The sequence below is a fragment of the Cygnus atratus genome, chromosome 25 (genome assembly GCF_013377495.2).
Source record: "Cygnus atratus isolate AKBS03 ecotype Queensland, Australia chromosome 25, CAtr_DNAZoo_HiC_assembly, whole genome shotgun sequence".
In the NCBI taxonomy this organism is placed as follows: Eukaryota; Metazoa; Chordata; class Aves; order Anseriformes; family Anatidae; genus Cygnus; species Cygnus atratus.
The window spans coordinates 4,120,331-4,135,687 of NC_066386.1; the positions used below are offsets into that span (position 1 = coordinate 4,120,331).

The 15,357-nt window shown below is 40.6% G+C and overlaps 2 protein-coding genes across 3 annotated transcripts; both read left to right on the top strand.

Annotated features, from left to right (window-relative positions):
- The first annotated feature begins 1,427 nt into the window (after nucleotides 1-1,427).
- On the top strand, nucleotides 1,428-4,030 carry LOC118258860 (olfactory receptor 4D1-like). Of its 2 annotated transcripts, XM_035567963.1 has the most exons (3): nucleotides 1,428-1,641; nucleotides 2,673-2,884; nucleotides 2,994-4,030. In XM_035567963.1, exon 3 carries the CDS (start codon nucleotides 3,001-3,003, stop codon nucleotides 3,958-3,960), a length of 960 nt encoding a protein of 319 aa, XP_035423856.1. In that variant the 5' UTR covers nucleotides 1,428-1,641; nucleotides 2,673-2,884; nucleotides 2,994-3,000; the 3' UTR covers nucleotides 3,961-4,030. The 2 variants fall into 2 exon arrangements, with proteins under 2 accessions (XP_035423856.1, XP_050571447.1); XM_050715490.1 differs by having other exon boundaries at nucleotides 2,673-4,030.
- A 9,905-nt stretch (nucleotides 4,031-13,935) lies between these two features.
- On the top strand, nucleotides 13,936-14,886 carry LOC118258861 (olfactory receptor 10A7-like). The gene has a single exon (XM_035567964.1). It carries the CDS (start codon nucleotides 13,936-13,938, stop codon nucleotides 14,884-14,886), a length of 951 nt encoding a protein of 316 aa, XP_035423857.1.
- Nucleotides 14,887-15,357: the final 471 nt, after the last annotated feature.

Below are 15,357 nucleotides of genomic sequence, written 5' to 3' on the forward strand. Positions count from 1 at the left end.
TCTTTTTACAAAACAAAACAAAAAGTCACTTCAGGTCTTACCTTGCCTGTTTTGGAAATAAAATTAAAATTTTGAATTTTCTAACTCTTTTCATGGAGGTAAAAGCAGATCAGCTCTCAGAAGCAAAGTTAGTTGAAGCTTAAATGAAGTTTCCTTAACTTTGTTTCTCCAGTGTTTTAATTATGAAGCGATAAGGCTTCCAATGTTGCACAGGGAAGTTAATTTCCCTGGGCACATCTAAACAGAAAACAATTGCTAAATATAATTAACCATTTTGCCATTAGCTAGTTGTTGCGAAGATTCTGAAGTCAGGCAAACAATGTATCCTGAAATGGCTTACGTTACCTTTCTCTTTAAAAAGCAAACTAAAAAATCAACATTTTGTAGGCCAGCAGTCAGCAGAGTTTGCATTTTATTCTGTGAATGTTCCTCATCCAAATTTTTTTTATTTTTTTTTATTTTTATTTTTTAACTTTTGGTCCTCTATCACTGAAGTTTATGATTCTATAAACCATATTTTCACATGATTAAGAGTATGTATTTTCTATTGAGTTGTTAGTCATTGTTTACTGAAAAATCTCATTTCCCCCCACCCTTTTACTGTTAGTTAACTGACAGCTGCAATGTGTACTGCTTCCTAAAAGAGACAGCCTTCAAAGACCAGCATAACCACATGGGCACTGAAGAATTCTTCTGCTTGGTCCCAGTAAGGAAACTCTCCGTTGAATGTTTTAGGATTAGGCTTTTGGGATTAAGCTCTATTTGCAATCAGCTTTCAAGCCCTTCCTACATTTGGTGGTTTGGAGGAAATTTTCTTCATGCATGGAAATTTCACTAATACATGGGAAGGTGCATGTACGCAACCTTGGAATATAAGCAATTAATGTAGCATGGTACAAAGTGAGATCTTCTAGAAAGGGAAAGTGACATTCATTTTAAAAATCTGATTTCAGTCACTCATACTCATCCTTAGAGTGGTTTTACTCACTTCTGCTTCTACACACCCATAACCATTAAGATGCTTTTGTCCAAATGGTCTGGTCACCAGGGAGAGACCCCAGTGAGTTGACTTAAGTGAGAATTCTGTACTGGAGTGGGATCTCAGCTCATAGAATCATAGAATGGTTTGGATTGGAAGGGACGTTAAAGATCATCTATTTCCAACACCTGGGCAGGGATGCCACCCACTAGATCAGTTTGCTCAAAGCCCCATCCAACCTGGCCTTGAACACTTCCAGGGGTGGAGCATCCACAGCTTCTCTGGGCAACCTGTTCCAGCTTTCTTTCCAACTTTCTTTCCAGCTTTCTTTCCAGCTTTCTTTCCAGCTTTCCAGCTTTCTTGTAGGTCCCCTTGAGGTGCTGGAAGGCCAGAGCCTTCTCTTCTAGACTGAACGACCCCAGCTTTCTCAGCCTGTCTTCATAGGAGAGCTTCTCCAGCACATTGGTCATCCACATGGCCCTCCTCTGGACTTTCCTCTGGACGTTTATGTGGTGTCAACCTTACTACCAATAGAAAACAGAAAATGGATGAACTCTCCTCAGAACTGCACCAGTCTTCAGAAAATCCTAAAAAGAATGGAATTGAAGCAAGAGTAATCCCAAATGAGTAATCACAAGAGGCATTGAAGGCAAATTTTACAGGTAACTTAGTTGGCAAAGTGAAAATATTTCCTAAGGTGGCAAAAGTTTAAAAAAATCAAGGCAGTGAAGTAACAATAGAAACAACCCTTTCCATTCATGTACACTAGGCAAAGAATAGCTTGTCTCCTAGACTAGACCTGGAGAAACATGAGCACCAGCTCCCTTACTCCTTCTCTGATAAATGGATGTTACTCCCCTTTTGAAATTGTATCAGCAGCTGTGGTGATTCATCTGACCAGTCTTGGACAACTCTGATGAGATAAATTCTCCTTGTAAATATCTAGCTTCTCCCACTGATTACAGATAGGATATGGATGACACGTGTAGACTTAGTCAATTGAATTTCAGGCAGCTATGTTTAAGTGAGATCAATCCTATCATCCTATCTGTCTACATTATGCTACCTAGCAGATCTCATTGCCTGGGGAAAAAAAAAAATGTGAATAATCTTATTTGCTTGCTTGCATGCTTGCATGCTTGCGCACTCCTAATTAAAGTGTCTAAATGCTTAAATTTATGTGGAATACACCCCCTTCACTCTTGCCTTAAATCAGCCAATCACAAACTCAATTATGACAGTATTACTAAGCAACTACCTGTTGCAGTGCTGCAACCATTGACAAGCCCTTAGCTGAAATTATTCAGAAACTCATTGGAGATAGACGTTAAGATTGTATAGTTTAAGAAGAAAGCAATCCTTACTGAACTTGATTTCATTTACTTTGGGGTAAGCACCTAAAAGATCTTTTTAAAATTGTCCTGTGAAAAGAATTGTTTCTTTGTGTTTAGCGTGAAATCAGTGTAGACAACTAGCTAAGACGAATCTTGTACATTGCAACTATCAAAATTTGGATAGACTGAAGAAACACTTCTGTTTTTCCAAAAGGTACAAGTAACACTGAGAACACGTACCTTGCAGATTCTACAATATTTTTAAAGCCCTTGAAGATAAACTATTTTTTTATTTTTGTGTATAAGATGTCACATGAAAGTGAACTGTTATCTGCAACAATCTTTTTACCCACTGGCAGGAAGTTTAAGCATCCACAAAACTGCACAAGGAATAACAGACATCTCTAGAATACAACTGGCTCTTGTGTATCTGAAGAATCCATACCTCACATCATCTTTGCTGATTTCAAAGCTAGCTATCCCAAGAAGTTTCCCATCACAGCTCTTCATCATCCATACCACAGACAAGGAATCAGGCCACTTTTGGAGAAGAAACTCCAGAATCTGCTAGGTATGCCATTTGAGGCAGAACAATAGAATATCTAATAGACTACTCTGAGTAACAGTATTTATGAATAACTACTTCACCTAATCTTATCTCTGTTGGTTGCATCCTATAGGGTAGTAATGGAGCTGGAGAATTCCACCACTGCTGTGAAAAATTTTTTCTTTTTTGGTTTTACTGAAAATGCCATGTTACGGTATGTACTTTTTGCAACTTTCCTCATAATCTACATAATGACTTGGCTTGGAAATGTCACCATCATCACCACAGTAATCATAGATCAAGAGCTTCACAAGCCTATGTACTTTTTTCTAGGAAATTTAGCCTTCATAGATCTCAGTGAATCCTCAGTGACTCTGCCCAAGATGCTATGGGACTTCCTGTCTGAGTATAAGTCCATTAGTTTTGGAGGATGCATTGCACAGATTTTTTTCTTCCATTTCACAGGAGGTACTGTGGTTGTCATCCTCACAGTGATGACTCTGGACCGGTATGTGGCTGTTCACAAACCTTTGCGGTACTTAAACATCATGAATCACAATGTTTGCCTTGGCCTGGTCACAGGAGCGTGGATAGGGGGATTTGTTCATTCTATTGTGCAGGTAGCACTGATCATTCAGTTGCCATTCTGTGGACCAAATTTACTAGACAATTTCTACTGTGATTTCCCACAGGTAATCAAACTAGCCTGTACAGATATCTATGAGGTTGAGGTGCTCATGGTGTCCAACAGTGGACTGCTTATGATCCTCATATTTATTGTCCTGATTGTGTCACATGTTGTCATCTTGGTCAAAATCAGGGCACATATCACAGAAGGGAAGCACAAAGCCTTCTCCACCTGTGGAGCCCAGGTTGCAGTGGTGAGCATCCATTTTGTACCCTGCATCTTCATCTATGCATGGCCATTCAAAACATTTGTGGCGGACAAAGCCATGTCGTCTCTTTATACTATCATCACCCCAATGCTGAATCCCATAATCTACACATTAAGGAACACAGAGATGAAGAATGCCATCAAGAAATTTCTCAACAACATCTTTTTCAGAATGAGAAATTCACAACTGTCATTCGTTTCTTAAATGATTATCTTTTACAGAGAAATGTAAAAACAAGGCAAATAATGTCAACTTAATAACTGATTTTGTTTTAGAAAAAGAATCATAGAATCATAAAAAGAAATTTAAATAACAACTATTAACACAAGACTAAGATGACAATGCTGTCTCTGAAGGTAATAACTGCTTGGAAATCAAAGTGGTTGCAGACTAATAAAACAATGAACCTGTATGAAAACAGAAAATCAACAGCAATAATTAAACCAATAAAAACATCCCTTGTCCATTATAGTAGTTCCTTTTACTAAGGGTGCAGTTGTTTTCTAAGTTTCTAATTTTTAAAAAAAAATCTAGGGAATTTATATATGGTTGTTCCAGATTTATTTTTTGTTTGTTTCTGTTTTTGTTTTCATGTGGAATATTTGTGATCAGGTGAAAAAATGCAGAACATAAGACTTGACAATAAGTATGGAAATATTTTTGATTGTTTTTGAAAGCAGACTAGAAGTATATATTATATTTCAAAATTTTCAAAATGTCCAAACTTTCTTTTAAGAAATATTCTTTGTTCTGATTAATACATTTCATGAAATACTGGTAATTTATCATTATCACAATAAAATAGTAGTCCAGGATATCAAGCAGTGGTGAACAGAGAACAAAGCTATTGCATAAGAATGAGAAAGTTTTACTCATTTAATATACAGGTATTTACCTCAATTTAATTTAGTTTAGTTTAGTTTAGTTTATGCAAATGTGTTCCATTACAAAAGAGACAAAGGTTCATCACAGACATTCAGATTTTAGGATTCTTCACTGAGTACTTGGAGACCTGGACAGCCAATGTGCTGTGGTTTAACCCAGCCAGCAGCTAAGTACCACACAGATAAAATTCATGGGTTGAGATAAAGACAGTTTAATAGGAAAGAAAATGGGGGAGGGGAGAAAGAATACAAAAAACAAGTGATACACAACACAATTTCTCACTAACACCCAACTCATGCCAAACCTGTCCCCAAATAATGGTAGCCCCCTTGGTCAACTCCCCGCAGTTTTATTGTTCAGTGTCATATGGCATGGAACACACCTCTGCTCAGTTTGGGTCAGCTGTCCTGGCTGCGTCCCCTCACAATTTCTGGTGGATCTTAAGCTTCCTCACTACCAGGGCAGTATGAGAAGCTGAGAAGTCGTTGGCTTAGGGTAAGAACTGCTTAGCAACCACTAAAACACCAGTGTGTTATCAGCATTATTTTCGTCCTACATCCAAAACACGGCACCATAGCAGCCACTATGAAGAAAATCAACTCTATGCTAGCCAAAACCAGGACAATATCCACCTCTTATTCTATACCATTTATGTCATGGTCAGGTCTCACAGTTTCCAAAACATTCTCATTAATCATTACCGCCTTTCCAGCCTTTTGATATATGCACACAGATATCCCTTGGTCTATGGACTACCCCTCTATGGTTCAGCCCTCTATGCAAGGGCTATTGCTTTCATGACTTTGGGCTCCATCAGACATAATGGTCTTTCAGGGTAGAAGAGGTGGTGTGTGGTGTTAAATTTTTGCATGCAGAGGCCAGCTCTGGTGTAACACTGCTATACTTGTCCAGTTGTATCATCGTTGCACTTTGGTTCCATCAAAATTCATTCTTCTTTGGTTTGCTCTTGCCTGAGGCAGGAATAACCCAGACTGTCTTTGCTGGCATGTAGTTTGTTGTTGTTTGTTTGTTTGCTTGTTTTGTTTTTATGTGCATTACAGGGACTTTATCCCATTCTACATTAAATAAAAGTTTTGACTGCAGGGCCAGATCACTTGGCAGATTTCCTAGTATTGACTGAGCAGGTGGCTTTTTCCAAATGCATATTCCAATGTCTGAATGTCCCAGCACCCATTGTTCTTAGTGTAGTCTTTAACAGTTCATTGTATTGTTCCATTTTCCCAGAGGCTTGTGCATGATAGGGGATGTGATATACCCACTCAATGCCATACTATTTGACACTGGTGTCTTTAAGGTTGTTTCAGAAATGAGTTCTGATGTCTTACTTCTTTCTGTGGTAACACGTCACTGTAAAACTTGCCTTTCAAGGCTCAGGATAGTGCTTTGGAGCAGTGGCATAGGGTACAGGATATATTTTCAGACATCTGGTTGTCACTTCTACCATTGTAAGCATGTGGTATCTGTCTTGGTGGATTTGTGGCAGTGTGATATAAGCAATCTGCCAGGCTTCCCAATACTGATATTTTGGCCATCAACCCCCATACCAGAGAGGCTTTAAGTTGGCTTGCAGCACATTTCATATTCATGGGTAACTTATGCTATACTGTATAAGTCCATACCTCAGTCACAAACTCATCTAAATTTTATAGCTCTTCCACAATGGCCAGAGGTGCCATGGGCCCACTTGAGCTATAAATAACTGCCCTTTACATTACCAGTCTAGACCATATAATCATAGAATCATAGAATGGCTTGGGTTGGAAATGACCTTAAAGATCATCTAGTTCCAACCCCCCTGCCATGGGCAGGGATGTCACCCACTAGATCAGGTTGCTCATGTAACCAGAGTCGGGCCACTGAAACAAAACAACCAGCAGATGGATCAGGCTGCGAGAACTGAAGTAGCTCAGGTGGATCAGATGGATCAGTGGGATTGACTGCACCCTCAGCAAGTTTGCAGATGACACCAAGCTGAGTGGTGCAGTTGATACAACAGAAGAAAGAGATGCCATCCAAAAGGACCAGGATAAGCTTGAGAATTGGGCGCACATGAACGTAATGATGTTCAACAAGTCAAAGTACAAGGTGCTGCACCTGGGTTGGGGCAATCCCAGACATGAGTATGGACTGGGAGAAGAACTCATTGAGAGCAGCCCTTCAGAGAACGACTTGGGGGTTCTGGTGGATGAAAAGCTTCCCATGAGCCAGCAGTGTGTGCTTGCAGCCCAGAAAGCCAACTGCATCCTGGGCTGCATCCTGCAGAGGAGTGGCCAGCAGGTCAGGGGAGGTGATTGTCCCCCTCTATTCTGCCCTTGTGAGTCCCCACTTGGAGTACTGTATCCAGGTCTGGGCCCCCCAGAACAAGAAGGATGTTGATTTGTCAAAACAGATACAGAGGAGGGCAACAAAGAGCTGGGGCTGTTCAGCCTACAGAAGAGAAAGCTCCGGGGTGAACTTATTGCAGCTTTTCAATACTTAAAGGGGGCTTATAAAAAGGATGGAGAGCAACTTTTTGCTCAGATAATCATAGAATGATTAAGGTTGGAAAAGACCACCAAGATCATCTGGTCCAACCATCCCCCTACCACCAATATCACCCATTATGTACCACATCCAACCTTTCCTTAAACACCCCCGGGGCGGTGACTCCACCACCTCCCTGGGCAACCCGTTCCAATGCCTGACTGCTCTTTCTGAGAAGAAATGTCTCCTAATTTCCAACCTAAACATCCCCTGGTGCAACTTGAGGCCATTCCCTCTTGTTCTATCACTAGTTATCTGCGAGAAGAGGCTGACCCCCAGCTCCCCACAACTTCCTTTCAAGTAGTTGTAGAGAGCACTGAGGTCTCCCCTAAGCCTCCTCTTATAATGACAGGACAATGGGGAATGGTTTTAAACTGAAAGAGGGGAGATTTAGATTAGAAGTTAGCAGGAAATTCTTCACTCAGAGGGTGGTGAGGCACTGGAACAGGTTGTCCAGAGGGGTTGTGGAGGTGTTCAAGACCAGGTCGGATGAGGCACTTTGGAACCTGATCTAGTGTGTGGCATCCCTGCCCATGGCAGGGGGGGGTTAGAACTAGATGCTTTTAAGGTGCCTTCCAATCCAAGCTGTTCTATAATTCTATGATTAAAATTTCTTGCTACTTTAAAGAAAGAAAATATTTACTAAATGGAGACTATTATGAAGAAAAGTTTGTCAGATGGACAAGGGCAAATGGATGGAAAACGGCAAATCTTAAACAGGTGGAACAAGTAAAAGCTATGAAGATGTAATCAGTGGAGAATTTACTACATCCATTTACTCTACTGTATGAAAAAAAAGCCATTTTCAGGTAAACTAGTTTATTTTCATTGTGTTTTGGTTCAGAAACTGCTACAATATTGTTTTCACATTGATATTATACCAGACTGTGGGCAATCGTGGCTCTTTTTAATAAAAACACCTAACAAGAAGAGATTAAAGGCAATATTTTTTTCCTCAACTATTATTTGACTCCTCTGTGTTTCAAGAAAATCGCACCACATAAATTGTGAGTACTACTGATTAAAAACCAAGGCTAACTGAACTGGACAAAATTCACAGTAAGGAAAATAATATAATTCCATATTTCAACAGGCCAGGGACAATTCTTGGCCTCTATTAACTAACACTTGTTAAAGTAATTATTTTAAATTTTCTGGGTAGTGGATTCTGCTCTTCAGTCTTAATGGCTGCCGTTGCTAGACATGAAAATTTAGAATTATTAAATTGGAGTTACTAATCCTAGTTTATGTTAAGATTCAGGGTAGAGAATTAGGCCCTTTTGGAGGGAGAATGGCAATGGATAAGAACACCAGTTTTAACTAAATATTCATGCAATTTTTTTTGTTTTATACTTCAGGAGAAATTGTTCTTGGACACATCTTTCTCTCCTTTGATTATTAAGTGAGTTTCTAGATCATTAACTTAGAAACAGGCAACCACAGCGTAGCACAAAGAAGTAGGTAAGGTGTATCTGATTGCTGGAAAGAGCAGTTAGGTAGTATATATATGGGAAGTGACTAGACTGTCTATGTTTAGGTGCATAGCAAGATTTTGCAAATCCTGTCTAGCTATAAGTTCCCATTTCAGAAGGGCTTGAATATGCCCTACGTATTGCACTGTATGTGCTAGCCCTGTGCAGATGCCTTAGACATCATATGATACGGATCTAAATGTCTAGACATCTGAAAACTCTCATGGTCAAACTGAATACTTCGTCCACAGGCTGTAAAATGAGTCAGTAACTATAATATATAAACTTCTGGATATCAAAAGTGAAGCAAGATGAATACTGCTTTCAGATTAAAGCAAGAAATAAACTCATTGTTTACTACCCTTAGAGTGAATATTTTTCTCATCTACTTCTAGAAATTCGAAATTGATCTAAATTTATACTAGACTAAACTATCTAGACTTTCACTTCCGTTAATTGAAATACCTTTTGAGAACAATTTCTCACTAAATGTGAGAAATCACTTAGATTTTTGACTTAGTATAGGATGAAGAGACATTTGAATGTGCTTATCTTTCTCTGCTGAATACAGAAATGTACTGCACAGTCATAGAATCATAGAATCATAGAATCATGGAATCATAGAATCATAGAATCATAGAATGGTTTGGGTTGGAAGGGACCTTAAAGATCATCTAGTTCTAACCCCCCGACTGTGGACCAGGAAACCTCCCACAAGATCAGGTTGCTCAAAGCCCCATCCAACCTGGCCTTGAATACTTCCATGGATGGGAACATCCACAGCTTCTCTGGGCAACCTGTTCCAGTGCCTCACCACTCTCAGAGTAAAGAATTTTTTCCTTATATCTAATCTAAACCTACCCTCTTCTACTTTAAAGCCATTACTTTTCATGATTTCAAGAGACCTGACTAGAGCAGGAACAGACAGCTAGATTTGCTAGACAGCAATTGTGGAAAAAGCATAGGCGGTGAATGGATATTTTGTGAAAGCCTAGAGACATGGATATAGGAAGCATAACTTGGTGGAACGCTCATATCTCAGGACCTGAAAATAGTTAAGGAACAAAGAGGAAGTGAGAACAGACTGTGCAGTTGCGGAATATCAGAGAAAGACTGAGACAAGTACTGTAGCTAATAGATTCAGAGGCAAAACTGTGTGATCACAAACATTGGCCCTATACTTCCATACTTAGAGATAAGATAAGCAGGTATCTAGGATAAACTAGAAGTGTGCCAGGGCTGTTTTGAACTGACTTGTTTAGCTGCAGCACCACCTTTTTGGAACACTGCTTGCTAGGGGAACAGTTATCATGTGCCTGGGTGTGCCCTGAAGATTATATAATCGTAGCTCAGTGGTAGAAGTCAGCACCTCTCACAGCCCTAGAAGGTGATCTGCCCCATCACACTGTCTTAGAGATGAATGTTGTAATTGAAGAGACTGTTCTTCTTCATTGGATGTTGAAAGGGGCATGATGATTAGTCCATATATTGACATTAGCATCACAGGTGTTTGGATTAATGTACTTATTGACTGTCTTTTTTTTTCCTAAACACACCCATTGAATTTCATTTTAGATTCTCTAGGGTATCCCCCTTCAGTCTCCAGCTGCAGCTCTAGAAAGGTGCTGTTTTCCCTTAGTTTTTAGACATATCTATTTGTCCTGTACTTGTGTCTCAATCCTAGGACATCCAAATGACACTAAATGCGTAATCACAGGTATATGAGTCCTACTGAAGTTAATACTGTACACAATGTACAGAAGTTAATTCCAGAGATTCATCTTTCTAAACACAGTAAGTCCATCTAAAACTGGAAATGAAGATTGTGCCCATGATAGAGGGCATTGAAGTGTGTCAAATAGAATCATACAGAAATTCCTGTTGCTGTATTCTTCTAGGTGCTCTCATGGTTTTTCTCTCCTCATTATTTTGCTAACGGGCTGAAGTAATATATTGATCAGTTTGGCATCTTCAGTCATCATGATTATTTCTGCCAGTGATTTGAACTTTCATGTGGAACATAACACCGTATAAATGTGACAGAAGGGAAGGGAAGGGAAGGGAAGGGAAGGGAAGGGAAGGGAAGGGAAGGGAAGGGAAGGGAAGGGAAGGGAAGGGAAGGGAAGGGAAGGGAAGGGAAGGGAAGGGAAGGGAAGGGAAGGGAAGGGAAGGGAAGGGAAGGGAGGAGAGGGGAGGGGAGGGGAGGGGAGGGGAGGGGAGGGGAAGGGAGGGGAAGGGAAGGGAAGGGAAGGGAAGGGAAGGGAAGGGAAGGGAAGGGAAGGGAAGGGAAGGGAAGGGAAGGGAAGGGAAGGGAAGGGAAGGGAAGGGAAGGGAAGGGAAGGGAAGGGAAGGGAAGGGAAGGGAAGGGAAGGGAAGGGAAGGGAAGGGAAGGGAAGGGAAGGGAAGGGAAGGGAAGGGAAGGGGAGGGAGGGGAGGGGAGGGGAAGGGAAGGGAAGGGAAGGGAAGGGAAGGGAAGGGAAGGGAAGGGAAGGGAAGGGAAGGGAAGGGAAGGGAAGGGAAGGGAAGGGAAGGGAAGGGAAGGGAAGGGAAGGGAAGGGAAGGGAAGGGAAGGGAAGGGAAGGGAAGGGAAGGGAAGGGAAGGGAAGGGAAGGGAAGGGAAGGGAAGGGAAGGGAAGGGAAGGGAAGGGAAGGGAAGGGAAGGGAAGGGGAGGGAGGGGAGGGGAGGGGAAGGGAAGGGAAGGGAAGGGGAGGGAAGGGAAGGGAAGGGAAGGGAAGGGAAGGGAAGGGAAGGGAAGGGAAGGGAAGGGAAGGGAAGGGAAGGGAAGGGAAGGGAAGGGAAGGGAAGGGAAGGGAAGGGAAGGGAAGGGAAGGGAAGGGAAGGGAAGGGAAGGGAAGGGAAGGATTCAAAGTTAAAAAGTAGGTAAGACTGAAGATTCAAAATAATTAGCTAGAAATGAATGAAATCTCAGCTACTGCCCCTAAAAGCATCCTGTCCAAACAGACAAAGACAGCAGACTAGATCAGTGGTTAAGGTAGGGCTAAAACAAAGTTTACTCTCCCATAGTTCTATCACTTGAATCACACATCTTTTGATGTTTTCAGCTATTTTTCACACCCTCTTGATTAATAATGATCATCAACTGTTTCAGGATGCACAATTCATAGCATTAAACATGTAAAACATGATATGCTTGTCTGAAGAAGTCACTCTGATCCCCCCTTACAGACAAGTAAGAGAAGTTTGCCACTCAAAATAGCATTTAATCTACTATTAGGAGTATGGAATTAGCTTGCTCCCTCCCATTGTCTACAGAGGGAGCCTCAAGTTCAGATCAACCAACTTCTACAGTTCCAAAGTCATCTGAAATAGATCCCACCCAAAAGGGAAGTAGGGATTTCAAGAGAGTCTACTTAAACTCGGAGTAAATGATGACTCAGAGGTAGTTCAAATGTTCTCTTGGCCAAGAAACAAACCAAACCAAACCAAACCAAACAAACAAAAATGTAAGCTTTGTGAAGGGACACTACAATGTAAGCTGGCTGTAGGCATCATCGGTCCAGCACTGCCTGTAATGTAAGAAAAAAAAAAAGGAAATTCTTCTAGTGAAAATCACTTAACCTGTTTTGGAGACACTGGATGGCAGAACTGCTGAAGGTAAGACACTTACTTCAAAATGCCTATTATTATTATACAAAGCAAATCCAAGGAAGTACTAAGATCAAAACTTGTAAATCCTCATAGTTACTAAAAAAGCAGTACACAAAGTAAGAGTTGTTCTTCACAGGTGTTTTTCATTAGGTAATAAAACCTATCAGTAAAGCAATGACTGCTATGAGTTTAATTAACTTTAATTAAAAGCTAAACCAAGGCAATAGGTTAAAACTTTGTACCAAGGCAATAGGTTAAAACTTTGTAAATGATCAAAGAGCTTAGGTAGATTCTACTTCAGCTACTTGGACCTCAAAAGTTAAGAAAAGTATTGTAAATATGTGCCCTTACAGTCTAAGGGTAACTTTTAATGTTCTTCTCTATTATGAGTAGGCTATATCAAGATCTCTCTCAAAACTGGAACTTCAGTAACGTCCTATTCTTTCATTTCTATACCAATAGAAGCAATGAAAACCACAAAGATTCCCTTCAAATACATTAGATTTTAAAATGCCTGAAGAAGTTAAGAGTTCCCTTATTTTATATATAAATTAAAATCATCTGTGGCTCCCACTTCCACAACTTTGACTTCCTTGTTCATGTTAGAAAACCCACAGACAAAAGGGCAGCAAAAGGGTAAGATACAGCAGACAGAGAAACTGGATTAAGGGTTTACAAATGGTGGCTGAATCATGACAGGGTTGTGAGCATTGCTCTTGTTTTGATAATGCATTCTTCTCTTTTGTTGTGGTCTCTTGACCAGGTCCCTATATGTATTGTGGAAAATGTACTTCTGCACCACTCTCCCCATATAAGGATACACTTCTGCCACCAAAGAACATTTTGTGCCTTGAGATTCACTAGTGTAGTCCAGTGTTGGGTTCCCCCCTAGGTAACAGAACTTGAGCCTGGAGAATGCAGAATTAATGACCATTTGTTCTGCTGTGGCAGTCTAATTTCTTCTCTCTCTTTCTCTCAGTTTACCCTTCTGGGCAGTAACAAAACATGAAGCTGCAACAGTTGGCACAGTGCTGCATAGTGCTCCATCTGCAACACACACATAGAGGCACTCGTCAGGATAATGAATCAATGTGACTAATGAGGCAGACAGCACTGAACTTCACTCTTTATGCCTTATTGGTGTTCTCTATGGGTATCTTTCCCTCTTATTATCCCTTCTTTCATTAACAGACTATAGACAAAGGCTACGTGGTTTGGCCTTTTTTTTAATTATTATTATTATTTTTTTCTTTCTTTCTTTCTTTGGTTTGTCAGTGTTTTCGTTGTCAGCTGGGCTTTGTCTTTAGTGCAGGGAACTCCTATGGAACCATTTGGGACCACTAACCTGACATTTGGGGGAACACATGTTCTTGGCAATTAACCCTACACCCACAATGGAGCAAACCCTTAAATACCAACTGCTAATAGTTGTATGTTTTGGTCACTCTCCCACACTATGAAACTTAGTGAGCACCAGTGTTACACTCTTAAAGCACACACAGCAATTGCCTTCTTTGTTCAGCAAAGCCATCTCCAGAGTGGTAACCCTCAATCCAATGCCTCCCCAGGGATTCCCAAGAGGCTCCTTGCTTCAATAACTGGCTGAAATGCTCTGATCTCATTGCAGTGACTACTCCTCTGACACCCAGTCCATTTGATTCCTCCCAGATGAAGCCAACAGAAAGACCAGAACTAGGAAACCATACTCTTCTGACAGAATTTGTCCTCTCTGGATTGTCCAACCACCCAGAACTGCAGAACTTGCTGTTCTTCACATTCTGCTTGATTTACACCTTCACCATCACTGGAAATCTTCTCTTCTTCATTGCCACAGTGCATCCCAACCTCCACATGCCCATGTACTTCTTCCTACGGGTCTTATCCTTCCTGGATGTTTCTACTGCATCTATTGTTGTTCCCAAGATGTTAGTAAACTTCCTGTCAGAGGAGAGGAGAATTTCCTACGTGGGCTGTGCCACACAACTCTACTTTGTGATTTTCTTAGGAGCTACCGAATGCTACCTGTTGGCAGCCATGGCCTATGACCGCTATGTGGCCATATGCAACCCCCTTAGATATGCAATCATCATGAACAGCAGAGCTTGTTTTTCCCTAGTCCTGCTGTCATGTGCTAGTGGTACTGTTGTGTCTGTGGTGCAGACAGTTTGGGTGTTCACATTGCCATTTTGTGGGCCCAACAAGATTAACTACTTCTTCTGTGATATTCCCCCACTCATTATGCTCTCCTGCACTGACACCTCCTTCTATGAGGAGCAGATAATTACAGCCACAGTGCTGGTCATCTTTACACCATTTTGTCTCATCCTGGTATCCTATGCCTGCATCATTGCCAGCATTCTGAAGATTTCCTCTGCAGAGGGAAGATGCAAGACTTTCTCCACCTGTTTTTCACACCTTATTGTTGTAACACTATATTATGGTAGTGGGACCTTGATTTACTTACGGCCCAAGTCCAGTAATTCACAAGACACTAAGAAAATCATAGCTCTCTTTTACACAGCCATAATTCCTACATTAAACCCCTTGATTTACAGCCTGAGGAACAAAGAAGTGAAAGGAGCACTAGTCAAAATTATAGCTGAGCTGAGGAAGATATAAACTTATGCTGCTTGAAAGGAATCTTTCTTCTCCTCTGCATATTTGTACTGCCTGTTTCTTTTATGCTTTACTGTTTTTAAATGTCCTGACAACTTGAAACACTAGGAAATTGGATGTATCTCAAAGTGTACTTGGAAAGTTTTTGTTTCTTCTGTCCAGTATGAGTGTATATGAAACTTCCTAATTCAGTGTTCATAATACATCACCTTGTATCAGATGCTAGAGATGAAGATTTTTCTCTCTTTCTATTTTTTTGAATTTTATGCCTTGCTTTATAGAAGAAATATTCATTATTTCATAGATAAACAAAAATTCTCCACTTCCCACATGCTCCCAACATCTTTTAATAGATCATAGAATCATTCAGGTTGGAAAAGACCTCTAAGATCATCTAGTCCAACCTTTAACTTAGTACTAAAGTCCACCACTAAACCATGCTACTGTTTTATATCTACATGTTTCTTGAAGACC

Excerpts from the sequence above, each read along its gene's own strand:
- LOC118258860 (XM_050715490.1), top strand. The coding sequence starts at position 3,001 with ATGGAGCTGGAGAATTCCACCACTGCTGTGAAAAATTTTTTCTTTTTT.
- LOC118258861 (XM_035567964.1), top strand. The coding sequence starts at position 13,936 with ATGAAGCCAACAGAAAGACCAGAACTAGGAAACCATACTCTTCTGACA.